The sequence below is a fragment of the Chaetomium fimeti genome (genome assembly GCF_033439085.1).
Source record: "Chaetomium fimeti strain CBS 168.71 chromosome Unknown B0H64scaffold_3, whole genome shotgun sequence".
Lineage (NCBI taxonomy): Eukaryota > Fungi > Ascomycota > Sordariomycetes > Sordariales > Chaetomiaceae > Chaetomium > Chaetomium fimeti.
In genome coordinates, this window is record NW_026944331.1 from 2,495,789 (window position 1) to 2,514,133 (window position 18,345).

At 57.8% G+C, this 18,345-nt stretch overlaps 4 protein-coding genes across 4 annotated transcripts; all 4 read right to left on the minus strand.

The window, feature by feature from the left end:
• Positions 1–382: 382 nt before the first annotated feature.
• On the minus strand, positions 383–3,295 carry B0H64DRAFT_392052 (heterokaryon incompatibility protein-domain-containing protein). Its single transcript, XM_062803519.1, has 2 exons — positions 939–3,295; positions 383–883 (listed from the first exon to the last, which is right to left on the minus strand). Exons 1-2 carry the CDS (start codon positions 3,093–3,095, stop codon positions 518–520), a joined length of 2,523 nt encoding a protein of 840 aa, XP_062660897.1. The 5' UTR covers positions 3,096–3,295; the 3' UTR covers positions 383–517.
• Positions 3,293–5,758, minus strand: B0H64DRAFT_357314 (galactose mutarotase-like domain-containing protein; the record flags this gene model as incomplete). The annotated part of the gene is made up of 4 exons (XM_062801615.1): positions 3,293–3,864; positions 3,920–4,809; positions 4,864–4,925; positions 4,990–5,758. 4 exons carry the CDS (start codon positions 5,756–5,758, stop codon positions 3,657–3,659), a joined length of 1,929 nt encoding a protein of 642 aa, XP_062660898.1. The 3' UTR covers positions 3,293–3,656.
• A 711-nt stretch (positions 5,759–6,469) lies between these two features.
• On the minus strand, positions 6,470–15,152 carry B0H64DRAFT_457516 (uncharacterized protein). Its single transcript, XM_062807380.1, has one exon. It carries the CDS (start codon positions 14,958–14,960, stop codon positions 6,696–6,698), a length of 8,265 nt encoding a protein of 2,754 aa, XP_062660899.1. The 5' UTR covers positions 14,961–15,152; the 3' UTR covers positions 6,470–6,695.
• A 570-nt stretch (positions 15,153–15,722) lies between these two features.
• B0H64DRAFT_440856 (uncharacterized protein) lies at positions 15,723–17,206 on the minus strand (the record flags this gene model as incomplete). Its single annotated transcript, XM_062806513.1, has 3 exons — positions 15,723–16,325; positions 16,408–16,610; positions 16,672–17,206. The coding sequence occupies 3 exons, from the start codon at positions 17,204–17,206 to the stop codon at positions 15,723–15,725; spliced, it is 1,341 nt and encodes a 446-aa protein (XP_062660900.1).
• Between the last annotated feature and the right edge of the window lie 1,139 nt (positions 17,207–18,345).

Consider the following 18,345-nt stretch of genomic DNA (forward strand, 5'->3'; position numbering starts at 1 on the left):
TTGAATTTTGGTAGGCGTTTGAGGTTTGTGGTGACTTTTCTTTATAACGCTGATGATATACGGATGGGTAATCCCCTTTTCTTTTACTTACCCCATGGAACCTTTGTTTTTTCTGCCCGTCATCGCCCGTTGCTCTGTCTTCTCAGGTCTAGAATCTTGCCTGGTACTTGATTCCGCCACCGCGTACACACGGACACATCGTCTAAGTGACAAACTCAATCCTTAGGTGTGCATTTTCCTTTCATCTTTTGCCGTGAATCACAGGGAAAAGCCTCCTATTCACTTACTCATGCTCCGTGTTTGCATCCATTGTGGAACACGCATGGGGGAAGTGTACTTGAATGCTTGGTTGATCTCGCAGGGTTTGAGGACTAACGGGAGATTTGATGGAATAGGGTTAATATTAAGAGGTCAGGGCGTACGAATTTAATTATTTGTCACCTGTAATTAGTAGACCAAAGAGCAAAACGAAGCGACGAGATATGAGAGTGATATTCCAAGGAAAAGTCAGTCCAGATCAGTCAATCTCTATCACGTCCAAAGTCCCCTGAAACCCGTCGCATTTCACACGTCGTTCCTCTCGAACAAGGTTATCATGGTGCAGCGGCTCCCCACAGTCCTCACATTGACCAAAAAGCTCGCCAAGCATCAAGCCCTCAACATAACACTCCCCGACCATTAGAAATGCCCCTGGGCGTTTGGGATTTGACCGCAGTACGAAGGGAACGCCGCTACCGACGATGACGGCAATGGCATCGCCCGGTTCCATAGATCGAGGTCCAAACCCGATCCAGCCGCCACGGGTGATGAACGCCTTGCGATCATCCCATATATCAGCCAGCCGTACCAGGAGCTGCCGCCGGTAGCCGGGACCCCCAACTACCTTGATAACCTCTATCCTCCTCCTCAAAGCCTAGGGGATCTGATATTCGCGGGACGTTTCCGATGCGCGGAGAACCAGCGCCAAGCCGGGGGGGATCGCCCTCACTATGTGGGAGCCAGAACTTCTCGTGCCGGGTGGGGAGCACTCGTCGAATCCACTCGCACAGCGCTTGCCGATGAAACTCGGAGGCAGGGACATGCTTGGGCTCGACAGGTCTGCCTCTATTATCTAGGCCCGCAGCGTTACCGATCAGGCAACGCCAAATCGCTTCATAGAGCGGTTTCACCGCAGACTGGACGATTATTTCTTGGTCGATAGAGCCATGAATTGGCCCGTGGTGTCGTAATCGCGGTGCGTAGGTTGCTTCGGGGCATGGTATGTTGTCGTCTGAGGATGTGCTATTTCCATCTCTACCGTGACCGTAGAATAACTCGACTATGCCTTCGAGTCTGGGGGCGAAGACTTCCTCTCCCGGTGCCCACGTCTCGGGCACCGAAGGCCAATAATCGTTCGTATCATGGACCCGATCGACCTGGAGCCCCCACAGAACCAGTGTGTGTTTTGGCATGATGCTGTGGATGGCGGGCAGATGCCCCGATGCTTTATAGCCTGAGCAGGCGCGGGGATAGGCGACAAAGACCAAAGTATTTCCGGAATTGCGAACGTAGTCACCAAAATAAGGTATCCACGTCGGCCAGTGGGGTTCCTGCTGAGGTCGTTGGAATTGACTGATCATGGAGAGAACATGGAACGAGTCCCCGGCCTTGATGAGAGAGGATGTAGCATCCTCGTATACTTCCGTGACGGTCTTGTCGTAGTCCACTGTGATAGACTTTTGAACACTTTCGCCGGCAAGACTCAAAATGCCGTAGACCTTGTCCCGAGGATTTGTGGCAAGGGCCAAGCGTGAACGGGCTAGTAGGTCTCCAAGTGGTAGGCCGCCTTCGACACTCTTGGCTGCCTGGAAACTCGACCGAAGCCGCTTAATCCACAAGATAGGCCCGTGGACCATCTCGTGAAGCTCATAGTATAGTGGCTCCAAATCGGCGCTGCCGGCGACCCCTTGAGCCCAGCGGAGTTTTTCCATGATAGGATGACCGCATATATGTTTGCCTGCGTTGACCAAACTGTGGAAATCAGTGTCGATATTACCGCAAAGCACAATGGGCGGCTTTTCAGCAAGGGCCACCTCCTGCAGAATCCATGTCCGGCCAAACCACGCTCGGTTGTAGATTTGCAAACAGCGTTGAAACAACTGTCGCGTGTCGGACAGGAAGCTTCGTGCCTCGTAGAGATTGATGGAGGCTTCGTCGTCATCGTCGTCCGACTCATCATCCGTTCCGTCGTCCGACTCATCATCCGTCCCGTCGTCATGACCGGTGTCAGCCTCATGGTGGTTGTCTTCGTCGGTCTCATTGCCGTCGCCATCCTCCTCAATCATGTGGACGTCGCCTTCGTTTTCGTAATGGTCGACGATGGCCTCGTCAGCACATTCGTCGAGGTCCATTTCGGTAGTCGCCGCTTCATCTTGACCATCGGGCTTTTCAAAGGACGCCGAGAGCTTACCGCTAGCATCCTTTTTGTCAGAAACGTCGGATACCGATTGTTCTTCATCATTGCTGGCTGCCTCAGAAGGTGCTGAATGACTGTGGTCGCCATGATGCTCTCTCTGTCCGTCGGTGTTGGCTGCTTTGAGCGAGGCATTGAAATCCTGCATAGAACTCATTATCGAGGCAGCCGCTGAGTCACAGTCCCCAAGCCATACGATGACCAGCGATGCGCTGCTGTATATATCCGACATCAAAGGAACTTGGTGATTCTTCTCGGCGTTTGACTCTTGGTTGATGCAGATGCTGTCGACCCAAAGGTTGATAGGCCCCGGGCTGTTGTTTCTCTTGAAATACCAACGGACCTTTTGCAGTCCCATGAAAACTGTCGCCGAGACTTTGAAGGGATGACGGTTGATTTGAATCGTTCTTTGGGGGATAGGGGAGTTGGGAGGTTCCCAGGCGTATGACAGAGCGTTGAAGTCCACATGGCCGTGTTCCAGAGATGCAACAGACATCCCGGTGTCGATATTGTCATCATCATAGTCACCAGGGGTGATGGTGAGGATCCGTATCTCCTTTCGGGCTTGTGCTAGTCCCAAGTCGATGTACACCTTGTGGTAGTCCTTCTGGATACCCCCAATAGGAGTTTTGGTGGTCGTCATCGATGATGAATCGAGCTGTTGACAGTGCGCGGGACGCAAAGAAGCTTTTCTGTATTTTGTGTAGGGATATCGATCTCAGAGTTGAAGGCTTTCGCGTGGTAAGGGTGCTTGACTGAGGGGACTTTCCAGGTCGCTCTGCCTGCTTGACATTACCCCCGCCCACGTCGCGGGAGGTATCATGGAGCGAGATGACTCACGCTCGAACGAAGCAAAGTGCAACTCCACTGAACGAGCCTGAGCCTATGGCTCGTAAGGATTACGGCCATTGGAGGAAGAGCTGCTGCATGGAAAGCTGCGGAATGGCCAGAGGCTGGTGAATACAACGATCCAAGGCTCTAATTCGTGCGCCTTTGTTACACAATGCACGCCGCGGGACACCGCAGCTTGAAAGAAGTGAAGATAGGTAGATACCCGGCAGATTGGGGTAGCTGGGTTGTGAAAGGTGGAGTGGAGGAGAGGTGACTGGTGTCATTGTTGTAGAAGCATGAGGCTTGACGTGGTTCATGTTGGGGTGAGAATTGGTTGCTATGATGCACTTTACCCTCATCTCGCGGTCTTATATTACGCAACCTCCAATCTCAACGCATCATACTGTAGATATACACTTTCCGGGAGCACGGCACTCTCTGGTGCGGTTGCCCTAGCGGGGAGAGCCAGCGTGAAGGTGTTCAAACCCTGCTTGAGATAGCTGGCATCAAAGGTCCACAGGTTGCGTGTGTTGTAGCAGCTAGCACCGGATCTCGCACCACAGGAACTGCTGTGGTTGGCACTGGTAGGACATTGTTAGCAGGAGAATATTTCGTAGTTCTCTCGAGTACACTTACGGGATGGTCCAAACCGGAAGAGGTCGGCCGTTGACGGTAACAGTGTAGTCGAGATTGGCAAACGGCTTCCCCGTATCATCGGTATTGCCGGCTGAAGTCTTCACGCCGGCAAGCTGAACGGTAAAGGTAGCTTCCGTCTTGCCTTCCAACTGATCGGGAGTAGCATTGAACGTCACATTCCAAGCGTTGACGTTGGTGTAGTACGGTTCCGGTCGTATCGAGTTCCCCTTGCCGCCAAAGACGCTCCACTGCATGTAGTTGAAATCCCGCTTGATGTCGCTTTTCCCAACGTGGAAGTTCACACCATCCGGAAAGTCCTTGGGAAAATCGTGGACCGCCCAATACAAGCGGTACTGCTTAGGCTTGTTTGTCCTCGTTTCGTCGCGCTCATTGCCGTGACGAAAGTCGCCGCTGCTCCTATCCGGGGTTCCGATGCGCCACAGCTCACTGCCGGCGGACTCGGCGGCCCATGTTGCCGTTGTTGTGGTTGTGTCCCCCGCCTTAACGACGACGTTGTCCTGGATGTACTGACCAAAGATGCCGGTGCCGTAGATCGTTAATCGGTATGTGCCGGCGGCGACGCGAGGGATGGTGATCTCGCCGTTGGAACTGACCTCGCCCCAGTATTGCCGGTCTTTGGTGGCCAGGTTATTGTCCTGGAAGTCCCGTCCGTTGCTTGCTAGAACTGCAATGGGTTCTGTGACTCCTTCTGGAAGTTGAATGCGGCCAGCCCAAGTACCCCGAGCAGATGTGGGAAGATAGCCAGGAACGTACTCCGCGATGGAGTCATAGAAATCAGCGTTCCAGCTGGGATCGGCAAAGTGACCGGCGTCGCTGCGCAGGTCGTTGACGGAAGCATTCTTTGGGCCCTTGTTAAAATAGTAGTATTGCTGAGATTGTTAGTGCATGAGTAAAATGTAAATCGGGGTGAGAGGTGTCCTTACCGGGCCAAAAGTGCGATCGAAGTTCTGCGTGTCGGGGTTGCCATTCCCATGGTGATTCGAGACTACGAGGGGGGGACCAGTAAGCACATTGCGCTTAACTAAGTGAGAACAAAGGCCGCGACTTACTAATGTAGTTGTACACAATGCCGTCGACGGTCAGATCAGACCACTTCGGGCCATTGTAGTATGTATCCTTGGTGTTCATGACAAGCCAAGCCCCGTAACTAGACCCATCACGAGTGCCCTGGCCGTCGGCAAACAAACCGTGGTGCGTATGGTATTCCCAGGACTCGGAGAACATGTACTTGGAGAAGTAATCCGACATCTGAGTTCGGTACTGAGCGTCGATGCCGTCCCCAGAGATGCGGTATGTCGTGTCTTGGACAGTCGTTCGTCCAGCGTCCGTTGGCAAGACTGACCACATCTCATCGGACGATGAAAGGTGATTCCAGATGGCCGTGTTGGGCCGGAAGAGGAAGCGCATCTCTCCGAGGGCACCTCCGTTCGGGTACGCAGCGCGACCGAAGGTGTGTAACCCGGTCTCGCCATCTCTCAAGAAGTAGTACGACTCGAAGGTTCTGCCGCTACCGACCTTTGCCGAGATCCGCACGCCCGCGTAATCTGTCCCCGACTGGTCAGTGCCCTTGTAGAGCTGGAACGAGCCCCCATCCCAGTAGCCACTGTCGCAGTGACAGTCAAGGTAGAGTCGGCCGCCAGAACCCAAAAGATCCTGGCCATCAAGCGTGAGACCGTTGATTGTGCCGGCGCTTTTACTGACGGAGAAGGTTAAGCGGTCATTTTTGACATTAATTCCGGCGTTGGATTCGCTGGCGGCGATGGTAGCAGACGCGACAGCTGCCCACAAGGACAAAAGGGGGAGGGGAAGCAGCTTCATGATGGCCTGCTGCGTGTTGTCGATCTTTTGGCCTGGTCGGAGGACTGCGCCATTGAGATGGAGTTTAGAGGGCGGCTTTCAACTTATAATATGTACCATTGGGTTAATTGCTTCTAATTTACGGACGGCAGTTTTCCCGGATAGATTCACGTAGCCTCGGTCAAAGGAAGGTCGGTCTCCGCACCCGCTGTTATTTGTTTCGTTCCCGGTTGTAAAATGATTTCCACCTTCCATATTCCTGTTCGTCTTCATGTAATTGCCAAGGCTCATTCTGTCATTGTTTGCACGAGGAACGGATCTGGTTTAGAGCAAAACATAACGAATATATTTTGATTGGAGGAATGGGTTGATCAACTGGTGCTCGCGTCGAGTTCTCCCGAGCTCGTGTACAATTCTCCCGAGGATTTCATCACGATTTCCTGCAGCTCGAAATACAGTAAAGTATGTACCAAGGTAGTTGTCGGCAGCCATTGGAAATACAGTTCAACGTACTGACGGGAGTTAATTACCGATAGCCTCGAGGGTTTGGTTTTGGGTTGCGGTTGGGAAGAGGGATAGGGGTAGGGATAGATAGGGGGAGGGCTGGGGTGAGCGCTGGAAGTAGATAGGGTTAGGGTCTAACGGCGCACGTCAAAGAGGCAAGAGGTCAGCATTTCTTGCACCCCACCGCCAACGGCGCCAAGAATGGGCCCGAAAACATCACAAAACCAAGAAAGAGCGACGGCTGTCATCGAATCTATCGAAAGGCAGTGCAGATAGCGTCGGCCTAATGATGCATGATGTCTACAGTTTCTCGCGGAATAGTATTCATATGGATATTCTAACGCACGAAAAGGGGAAAAAAGAAACGAAAAAAAAAAAAGTGCGAAGCCTCCGAGTTTGAGACTGAGAGTCCGTCACGTCGTCGCACCATAACGCGCCCAGCGCTTGTTATCGTTTACGCCCTCAAAAAGTCCATCTTCTTCCAAGCCGCTACATAGAGGCGGGCGAGATCTGCGCCCACGGGACCCTCCTTCGCCATTGTCTGGGAGTGCTCTTTCGCCTTGGCTGTATCTAGTATCAGCCCACCACACGACATGCGCTCGAAATGGCCATCGAGGAAGTCAACGAGACGCGCCGCTGGGTTCTCTGCATCCGGAAGAAGCGGCGACCGACGGACCCTCTTGATCCAGCTCTTGAAGGGGATAGTGGCGTGAGGGGGGATATCAAGCGCGGCGGCTAGCACTGGTGACATAGCTTTCCATTGCTGGCCCACAGGATTGTCGATGTGGTACACGGGATAGGCATCAGGTGCATCGACAACACCCATTTTTAAAAGGTCTGCCATGACGGCCGCGCAGTGGTCCACCGGGATCCATTGTAGAACGCCATCAAAGTCAGGCCATGCGCGTAGGGCGTGGGCCGACTTTACCAGGAACGCGAAGTGCTCCACGGGGTTCCAGAAACCGCTGCTGGACGAGCCAGAGATCTGGCCGGGGCGCACAACCATGGGCCTGAAGAGGCTGGGGTATTTATGCAAGGTCTCGTCCAACATGCGCTCGCACACCCACTTGCCCTCGCCGTAGCCGCTGGGGAGCACGGCGGAAAGCGGCACGCGGTCCTCGAGAACGCGCGGCTCCCCGGCGTAGCCGACCACCCCGATGGACGACACGAACTGAAAGCCGACACGGAACGGGTGTACCGCCTCGCGGGTTGCCATGTCCCGCGCGAGGTCGAGGAGGTTCCTCATGCCCTGCAGCTGGGGCTCGAAGGCGCTCACAGGTCGCGTTCCACTCATGGGCCACGCGTTGTGCACGATGTGGGTTCCGTGTTGCAAGAGCCACGAGTACTCGTGCGGCGGTAGGCACAGCTGCGGCTGGGACGTGTCGGCGTCTAGGACGCGCAGCTTCGCACGTGCCCCGGGCGACAGCGTGATGCCTCTGGAAGTGAACGCCTCCTGCTGTTTCTTGTCGGCCGATAAGCCACTGTTGCTGCGACGGTTGAGGCAAACCACCTGCGCGACCTCGGGGTTCTCGGCCAGCTTCTGCACCACGTGCGAACCAAGACTTCCTGTCGCGCCCGTCACGACGACCACGGCACCGAGATCTAGTTTGTGGCGCTTCTCCCGTCCTTGGTCCCTCTCCCGTCGGGCGACAAGGGCCTGCAATCTCGGTGTGGCCCAGCCGTCCGAGTATTTTGCCACAAGCCGTTCCGCCACGGCCGTGCGAGCCGCCACGTCGCCTCGGTCGAGTTCGATGCCTCGCTCCGGAGCGGGTTTTGGGAGGCGAGGTCCTTGGGGCCCCGAAGCTAGTGCGAAGATGACCTTTTGGACCGCGTTCTCGGGCAAGTTTCCATCGGACCAGTCGACGTGGCCGAACCCTGCAGTGTGCAGCTCTCGCTCCCAGTGCTCCGCCGGCACAACCGCGTGTTTCCGTCCGTCGTCAAACAGCCACCAGCCTTCGAGCAGCCCAAAGACTAGGTCGATGAAAGGAACCACCTCGGTCATCTCTAGGATCATGACGAAGCCGTCCGATCGTAGGGCCTGGCGCACGTTCGAAGCCGAGACAACCAGGTTATGCGTGGCGTGGATGGCATTGCTGGCGAGCACCAAGTGTTGACCCCTGAGTTCTTCGGCTGGCGACTTCTCGATGTCATGCACCGCAAATCGCATGAAAGGATACATCTTCCCGAACCGCCGGCGCGCGTTGGCCACCAAGGACGGCGACAGGTCCGTGAAGGTGTACTCAACTCGCATGATGCCCCGCGCCTCGAGCGATGCCAACAGCGGTGCCATCACCAGCGTGGTGCCTCCGGTCCCGGCTCCCATCTCGAGCACCTTGAACGTCTCCCCCGTGCCCCCGCGGCTCTGGATGCGCTCCGCCAACCCCTCTACTACATCCCGCATCTGCCTGTAGTTCATGCGGTTGAACGGGTGCTCGCAGTACATGGCCGCCGTCACCTCCCGACCCTCGCGGCTGCCGAAGAGCACGCGGATACCGTCTGTCTTACCACTGAGGACACCCGCAAGCTGCTTACCAGCGTGGTAGGCGAGGCGGTTCGCCACGGCAAAGTCGGGTTGGCTGGTTAACAATTCCTCGAAGATCGCATGGCTTGTCTTGCGCGGGGCCGCGATGTGGGTGCGCGTCAGCTGGCCGCTCGCGACGTCGACGTCGATGAGGCGAGCGTCGCGCTCTAGGAACTCGTACACACACTGCATGAGGCGGTCGTGCTGCGGGAGGAACGGTACACGGTCGAGTGGCTGGCCCGCGGCCGCTGTGCCGATGGGGCAACCCAGCTCCTCCATGGCCTCCACGGCGAGTGCCGCGCAAAGACGGTTGCTGCCGGCGAGGAGGACCCTTTCGGTCTTGTCGATTTGGTACTCTCGCATCAGGCTGTCCGTGGCCATCTTCACCTCGCCGAAAGATGCGAGCACGTCGGTTGGCGATAGGACCAGGTTGCTGACGGCCGGCGGTGCCAGTGGCGTATTCAGGGGCTTCAGGTTGCTGGGGATGGGCTCGGCCTTTTGGGCCTTCTGGGGCGGAGGCGTGTAACTTCCGGAGTCGGGAGTCTCCAAGCCCGACGACTCTTTGCTTCCGCTCGCTTGGCTTGGCTCCGACCACGTTCCTCCTCCGCTAGTGGAGGATGCATCATCCTCATCGTCGTCTCCGAGCTCGCTAGCGTCTTCTTCCTCCACCGAAGCGGCCTGGTCGGAGCCAAACAGCGCTTTGGCAACACATGCCACGAACTTGCGTAGACTCGTGGCCTCCATCTGGTCGGCCTGGTCCAGCTTACACTTAAAGGTTAACTCCACTTCCCGCCCCAGTTCCATCCCCATGAGAGAATCAATCCCAAAGTCGGCCATTTCCGAGTCGAGCCCTATCTCGCCGGCTTCGATACCAGACACGTGAGCTACGAGGTTGCGCACCTCATCGGTGATATCCCTCCAGCCGGAGCCTGGATTTTCTTTCTTTGGCTTGTTCTCCTTTTTGTTGGCCATTTTCTTGCTCCGTTTCTTGGAATCCCGATTTCCCTCGACAACAGCAGGAACCGAAGCCGGAGTCGCAACCGAAGGCGAAGAGGTAGTAGCAGCCGGATTTGGCCGCGGCACCTTGGTCCGCAGCACGGTCTCGTCCGTTGTCATGCGTGCCAGCATCCTGCTCATCGAGGCCTTCGCCACCCGCCCATACTGCAGACCCAGCATGACTTCGACGAGCACTCCCGTCGCGGCGTCAAACACAAACAGATCCGACACGTACTCCTTATCGCTCTTGCGCGTATGGCGACCATACACATGCCACACCTCGGTCTCACCCCTGGGCGGCGCCCGCGGCGACCTCATCGTCGCCTCGCAGCCCGTGGCGATATACATCTCCCCCGGCGGCACATCCGTCATCAAGTTCACCCACAGCCCCGCCACCTGGCTAAACGCATCACTGAGCGTCACATCCAACCACGTCTCCCCCCTCCTATGACACTTGGCCAGCCGCACCTGCCCGGCACACTCCTCCCCGCGGCCCACCAGGTACTTGACGCCGCGGTACATGTCGCCGTAGTCGACCACGGGCGCAAACGCCCGGTACACGCCGCGGCCCTGCAGCACCTCGACGCCGTCCGCGTCGAGCCCCAGCCCCAGCAGCTCGCGGCAGCGCGCGTGGCTGACCAGCCGCTCGAGCTGCGCGAACTCGCGCGTGTAGGACGCGTCGCCGGAAACGCGCAGGTGCACGCGCGCCTCGGCGTGCGTTTGTGCGGCCTGGCTGGTTTCGTCCCCGGCGGCGACGCTGAGGAAGTGGGCGCGCCACTGGGTTGGTTTCTTCTTGTTGTTGTCCAGTGCCGTGAGCTCGAGGTAGATGGTGCGGGAGGGGTCGACGCAGATGGGCGCGTGGTTGACCAGGTCGCGGATCTCGGGCTGCGCGCCGGCGTCGCGGGCGGTTGGGTGCAGGCTGAAAAGTGCCTCGATCATTATGTCGCACTCCAAGGTGCCGGGGCAGATGGGTGCGGTTTGGGCGATGATGTGGCCTTGGAGGAGGTTGTTGTACTTGTCGGACTCGGTGTTGATGCGGAAGCGCGCTGTTTTGTTGTGCTCGTCTTGGTAACCGGCGAAAGACCAGATGGGGAGAGTCTTGGGGTCGACTAGTTGGTTTTGTTGCGGTTGCTGGAGGGTCCCTGCCATCATCGCCTTCGCGGCTTTGTCGATCACCCCCTGGGGTGACTTCATCTCCAGCCAGTGCCGCGAGGACGTGTCGAACTGGTACGGCGGCAGGAGCAGCTGCGCGTACTCCAGCGTCTGCAGGGCGTGGTGAGCCCAGAAGGAAACGCGCAGGCCCTGCTTCCACAGAGCCACCGTGGCGTCTGTCAGCCCATCGAAGCCCGTCTCGGTGGTGATGGAGACGGCTTGGAAGTGATGCGCGTCTGACGGAGCTGTCTGGCTTTGAGCAAGCGCTCTGTTTGCCATCACAGTGATGGTTGAGTTGGAACCAGCCTCAAGGAAGATGGCTTGCGGGTGTTGCTTGGCCAAGCGTTGTACGGCGTGGTTGAAGAAGACCGGTTCCCGCATGTGTCGGGGCACGAATGTCCAGTCCATCTCGCCTGTGCCGGCAGAGGCTTCCGTTGCCCGCTCAACAGGAATGATGGGTGAGCGGAATGTCAACTCCTTTCCGACCTGCCCCAGAGGATCAACAAGTTTCTCGACCAGGGAGGAGTGGAACGCATTTGTCACGCTAAGCCGTTTGCTCCTGATCGCGCTAAACCGGGCGTCAGAGGAAATGGTTGCCTGCACCGCATCCACCGCGCTTGTTGATCCGGCGATAGTGAAACTACATGGGCCGTTGTAGCAAGCAATGCTAGCCGACCCATCCGAGCCGCGATTCGTTTCTTGCAAGAGGTCGCGGACCAGCATCTCATCTGCCTCGACAGCCATCATGGCGCCCGGATCGGCGCCCCAGGCATCACGTACCAGTCTAGCCCGCGCCGCCACGAGCTTGACGGTATCCGTTAGGCTAAGAACACTGGCCACGCACAGCGCCGTGATCTCGCCGAAGCTGTGGCCCACGACAGCGGCCACCTTGCCCTGGAGACCGCAGTCCATCCAGCTCCTGGCGCTCGCGTACTGCATGGCAAACAGCATCGTTTGCAGTTGGACCGTGTCCCGCACCGGCTCCCGCGCAAATATACCCGGGTAAATACTCTCCAGGCCGAGCGAGATCACGGCCGCGTCGCACTCATCCAAGTGCCGGCGCAACACGGCCGCGCTGTCGAACAGCTTCCGATCGAGTCCTACAAACAAAGACACCTGCCCGCCGAAACACAGGACGACGGGGCGCTCGGCTTTGACCGGCTCGATGCCTACCTGCGCCGCGGCCTCTTTATCGCGCGCGCTGGCCGCCTGCTCCAGCCTCTCGTGTAGCTCATCTACCGAGCGGCAGCTGAAGACAAACCCCTGAGCGAGGGCGCGGTTGGACTGCCGGTTCATGTTGAATGAGATATCCGCCAGCGTGGTGACCTCAGGGCACGACCGCAGGTATGGGCCCAGCTTGGCGGCATAGGCGCCGATGGCCCGGGCATCGAGGCCGGCAATCCAAAACGGATACCGCCTGCCCTCTGGATGGCGGCCGCCGCGGCTGGGCGTGGACAAGGCCGGAGGCGGCTGTGCGACGATGAGGCTGGCGTTGGAGCCGCAGGCGCCGTAGTTGTTGAGGAGGGCGATCTTGTGCGGGTCGGCCCAGGGCCGCAGCTGCGTCACCACCTCCATCATGTCGTCCGACCGCACGTCGATGTTGTGGCTCATCTGGGAGAAGCTGGCCTGCGGCGGGATGAACCCCCCGCGCATCATCATGATCACCTTGATCAGCGCGATCACCCCCGACGCCCCCTCCGTGTGCCCGATGTGGCCCTTGACAGACCCGATCGGCAGCGGCTTGGTGCGTCCAGCCCGCGGGCCCCCGAGCGCGGTGCGGATGCTCTCGTACTCGGCCGGGTCGCCGACTGGTGTTCCCGTGCCGTGGGCCTCGACTAAGGAGATGTCGCGCGCCGCCACCCCGGCCTGGCGCATCACGTCCCCGAAGAGCATGGAGAGCGATGGTGCGTTGGGCACGAACAGGGGGGTGCTGTTCTGGTTCTGGTAGACGGCCGTGCTGGGGATGATGGCCAGCACGGGGTTGCCGTCGCGCACGGCGTCCGACAGCTTCTTCAGGAAGACAAAGCCCATGCCCTCGGCGCGGCAGTAGCCATCGGCGGCGTCGTCGAACGGCTTACACTGGCCCGTCGGGCTGACGAAGCTGCCGGCGCTGAGATTCTGGAACCACAGCATGCTGGTGATGGTGTTGGCGCCGCCCGCCAGCGCCGCCGTACACTCGCCCGCGAGGAGGTTGCGGCACGCCGTGTGGATGGCCACGGCCGAGGACGAACAAGCCGTGTCGAATGTCATGGACGGGCCCGTCCAACCAAAGTAGTGCGATACCCGACCAGTAATAAAGCTCCGCAAGGCCCCCGTCGCCGTGAAGGCGCTCGGCTCGTGGCAGGTGCTGTTGTGGTCATAGTCCATCCCGCACACGCCGAGGTACACGCCGACGTGCTTCTTGTCGCGGCCCTCGGGCGTGGCGGATGTCTCGGTGAAGTACCCCGCCTGCTCGACGGCCTGGTAAGCGGCCTGCATGGCCAGACGACTCTGCGGATCCATGGCGGCGGACTCGCGGGGGCTACGCTTGAAGAACCGGTGATCAAACGCGTCCGGATCCCGGATAAAGCACCCGTAGTACTTGTGGTTGGGGTCGCTGTCTGCTGCTGCGCGGAAGAGCATGTCGTGCATGAGCCGCTCCCGAGTGACGGGCTCGTGGTGGGATCGGCCGGTCTTGAGCATGTCGGCAAACTCTTCCAGGTCATCGGCCCCTGCTGTCTTGATAGACATCCCGACGACGGCAATGGCGTTCTTGTCGCTGTCCAGGAGTGTGGTTTGCCTTGGGTCGGCGACATCTGACTGTGGTTGACTATCGAGCACTGTCCTTGAGCGTGAGGGTAAGCGGTGGACAGCGGGGACGCCGTTGTCCGCCAGGTCTTCAAAGTGTACTTGGTGAGGTCCGAGACTTCGCATGAGGGTGGGTGGCACACTGCGCTCCAGACCGAATGTCACAACGAAAGTCTTCCTGCTTTCCGTGGCGCCCAGGAACGTTCCGTACCAGTTGCACTGGTTCACTAAGATGGCACGTAGGACCATCTCGGTCATATTACCCCGGTCTCGCGATACAGGCCTACCCTCGGCCTCGTTGTTGTAGGTCGGAAGGGCGAGGGAACCTGCGTCAGCATACTGCAAATCGACGAATGACCTGCACAGGTCGACGAGTAGGTCGGTGTTGTTTTTCCTTTCCAAGTCTGGGCTGTGGATGCGGCCCTTGATGCCAATCTCGGCCACCGTGACATTAGCAGCCCGGAGTTGGTTCACGAGCTGGGGAGCCGTGCGCTGTGAGGCGGTTACTGTGGCGCGGGCTTCGTCGTAGAGAACGGCGAGATAAGCGTTGGGAGACAGGTCTTTGACTATGCGCGTGGCCTCCTCTCCCGGCTTCTGGCCACGCCATGCTATGGCATACGACACGGAGCCGCCCTTGCCGTTCCCCTGGTCCCGCGCCTCCTGGCCATCGATGAGCGCACCGGCCATCATCGCCAGCCGCACCGCTACGGCGCCGTACTTTTGGAACTCTTGTTGATCGCCGGCGCTAGCGACGGCGACAGCGGCTAGTAGCCCGGCACAGAAGCCCAGGGTCTCGACCTTGGCCCCAGGCTGCTTCTGGCGAGCGACCAGGTCTGCTTGTAGGTCCACCGAGTCATCCAAGTTGCTCGGTCGTGTGAGCTCGAGGTAGCGCCAGTACTGGGTAAGTTGTACGAGGACCACTAGCGGGCCAACCACTATGCTGGGCAAGGTGGCATCGTCCTCCACCACGTCGCCGGCACCGTGCCGGAACCATGAATCGAGGTCGGCTAGTTGGCGGCGGCCGGGGATTGCGCCACCTATGTTGGGTATCTTGTCGGCCAGGGCATCCCAATACGTCGGCAGACTAGCTATGGTGTCTAGGATCCAGTCCCTGTGGGCACTGACGGCGAGTGGCCGGACCAGCTTGTCCATTGACTGCTTGGTGAAGGTGCCGACATGGGGAGCAAAGAGGAAAATGTTGGATTCGCGGGAGCCATTATCGAGGTCGGCTATGGAAGTCATGGTGTTGTGAGAGGCCAACATAGGCCAGGTATTCTGAAGAGAGAAGGGCACGGGAGGTGGACTGGCGGTGGGTGTTTCCGCTTCTTTCTTTTCCTACCGCGTTCAAAGACGAGGTGGTTATTAATCTTTCTAGGGCACGCTCTGCATCCCGAGAAAACTGGTGAACAGCTAATATGTGGGTTTGGCTGGAGGTAGGCATGCACCCAGCCACACGTTCCGCGCCCCATTTTCACACACCTGCCTTTAAAGCTGAGAGTTCGGGTCAGCATCTACTTTGGCCGAATCTAACACCGTCCCGTCTCAATGGTGTACGTGACGGTCTTTCGGAGTTTACCTGGGCTGTCAGTCCGAAAGTCCGATAAGTACAGGGCGATCAGGGCATGACTCCTAACAGGCGTAGGTGATCTCAGAGCCGACTCCGGAACACGTCCTCTTTCCTGTAAGACACCATCACAGGGAGGGCAGGTGCGTCATTCGTATCAAACCCATTGTCGCCGTAGCGGACAAAGGCGTTCGAATTGTACTGGCTCCCCTCCCAACAAGGTCGAGTAATTAAGTTGACAGGATAATATCCTTGATTGATATGATTCAGTGTCCGCGTCAACCCCGGGGGGGCGTTTGGCATCCAAGCCGTTCTGGGTTGTAAGACCATAGGAAAGAGAATGGTTCTCGATATAGTTTACGGGAGACAATGGCTTCAAAGTTCTCGGCTGTTTCTGTACCTAATATTACCGTATACACCCATAGAGTAGCCAGGATCCGGAGGTCTGGTGTCCCTGCCCCCTATTCCCTCCTTCGGCCGTTATATTCCCTCTTTGAGTCGGTCACCATACCGTCTACATCAAAGTCCCATATCTTCCTCGCACGCTTCTCAAATTCGGTCTTGATCTTAGCGCTGTCCCGACCTGTGGCTGGATACCGCCACTCCAAGATATCGCCCATGTCGCGGGAGCTCTGCATCAACCATCGGGTGCGCTCCATCCGCACGGCGCTGTAGGCCTGAAAGGCCGCTGGGATAGACCGCGGTCTGGCAGCCACGGGCAGACTCTGGACATCCCCCAACAGCTCGGACAGAACCAGCGCGTCCTCGACGCCCATGCCAACGCCGGCGCCGTGAAACGGGCTGCTCGCGTGGGCCGCGTCGCCAGCTATGCAAACACGGCCCGAGGCGTAGGTCGGGGCTGGGTTGTCCACCATGTCGAACACGCCGTACATGGTTAGCGTTTCTGGCAGGAGAAGGACGGCTTCCCGTATGTGAGGGCCCCAACTCTCCAGGGCTGCCGAGACTTCATCGCGTGTGCTGAGAGCGGTCATAGAGCTCGGGTCTTTCCACTCCCCTGGATCGTGGATGGCAAAGAAAATGTTGCCCATGGTTCCGTTGTTGATCTTTCGGCGTGGAAAAATAGCGCGCATTAGGATTAACCCGTTACTCTTGTGGATGCTCGCCGATGAGAAAGGGGTAGCAAACCGGAAAAGATAACATGTGGGCATCGGGCCCCAGGTGACTCAGATAGTCATGGGCTTTCTCGTTCCCCAGGGCAGCAACTACGCCGTCAAATGGAGCGAGACCGCGAAAGACTTTCTTGTGCGTGTAACTCGGGTTTGCGGCCGGGTGGTCTGGGCCAAGGAGAAGTTTGCGAGTAGCCGAGTGGATTCCATCGCAGCCGATCACTAGCATGGTAGGTCAGACATTGTTTGCATCATGAACGGTGTAACCAAGGTGGGAACCAACAAAGGTCGTGTTCGGCGGTACTCCCATCGCCAAACCGTAAAATGACCTTGCTGGCCGCCTCGCCGTCGGTGTAGTCCACGAGTCGTTTTCCAAACCGCGCCGTGCCTTCGGGCAACAGCTCCGCCATCCCGAGCAAGAGATGAGACCGTAGGCAAGCCCAGAATGCCAGGTCGCGTTCCGGTACTTCAAAAAGTAAGGAGCTTTCCTCTGACTCGGCGGCTTGCTTGGTCTGCGGGTGGAAGCCGTCCCAGTAACGTACTTGCTCGTGGAGATTCCGTTGCGTAACCCGTCCCAAAGTCTCGAGGATACGTGGTTCAAGGCGCTTCATACATTCCCGAGCAACTCTAGGGAAGCCCACAGCCGCTCCTAGCTCTTGGAATTTAGTGCCGCGCTCGTAGATTGTCACCCGCATCCCGCGGTGCACAAGCCCGAGTGCTGTGATGACGCCAATGAGGCCGCCTCCCACGATTGCAACGTCGAGGGGAGCTCGGGCGTCGGCTCCGTTGGTCGGCCCGTTCTGTGGCATATCTCCCATGGCTGCTATCGAGAACAAAGTGAATTCAATAAATGCTCCTTAGATGGCGGTGCTCGTGGCTTTGGTGTCAACATCTACCGTGTATTCCGATCGATGCGGAGAGCATTTGCCATCCCCTCCGGCTTGCGAACATCGTGTTATAGAGAGCCACAAGAAGCGGTGCCGTCGAGCCGGGGCAGGACCACGGCGGTTGCTATCATCTGCGGTCCCGTTGCAAAAGAAAAAGCCAATCAAAGATGGTTTCCGATCTCGCCTCCTGCCGGAGTTTGATTCCTCCGTCAGGGACGCTTACGCATACCGTTTTAGTTTGGTACGGGGGGTACCACGCCCCCGGACTCACACCACTTGAACGGGAACCGGGTCGGCGGACACGCAGCTCTGGCATTGACCGAAAAGAGTACGTGTAACACGCCACAGATCGGCGTATATTTTAACTCCATTATTAATCGCGGTCTCGAACCTCGACACAACTCACCGCGCCGCGAAGCACAACGGCCCCACTGCTCAAACTGAAACATGACCCCCAACCTGACTCAGATTCTCTACTTTGACATTGGGGCACCAACACAGGCGTATCTCAGTCTCGGCGCCGAACCACCCGAACCCGCTTGATCCGCTAGTCCCGGCCAGTGCTTCGAGGTATTGCGTGGGCTTCTTGTCGGGATGGCAACAATAATTAGAGCGGGTGGTCACATGTATGATTGGAATATTAACAAACATGGGTTGTTGGGGCCCAGGCTTCCTCCGCAGTGCATGTCTATGGCATGGCTTACGGGATTCAGGATTAGGATGCACAAACTCGCTTAGGATTGCTATTAACTTGAGCCCATAATACGGCTTACAATTTATGGCAGTAAAGGTCGACGTTCTGGGAAAGGGGGTGTCGTGATAATAGAGTAATTCGGTCTGTTTGTATCGACCTTATTGGTCACGGTAGGCATGGAGATCGGATTTCGGGTTTCATGTGCGTGTAATCCGCCCGGTTGTTGGGAATCATGGTGCAACGGATTCCGGTCCAATCGCCCGGCCGGACTCCGCCACTCTATCGAGGTAGGCATGTCTTAGAATCAGTGAGTTTGGCGGCTTGACAGACACTCCGGGAGACAAGGCATAACCTCAGCCCCGGCAGGAATAGCTCC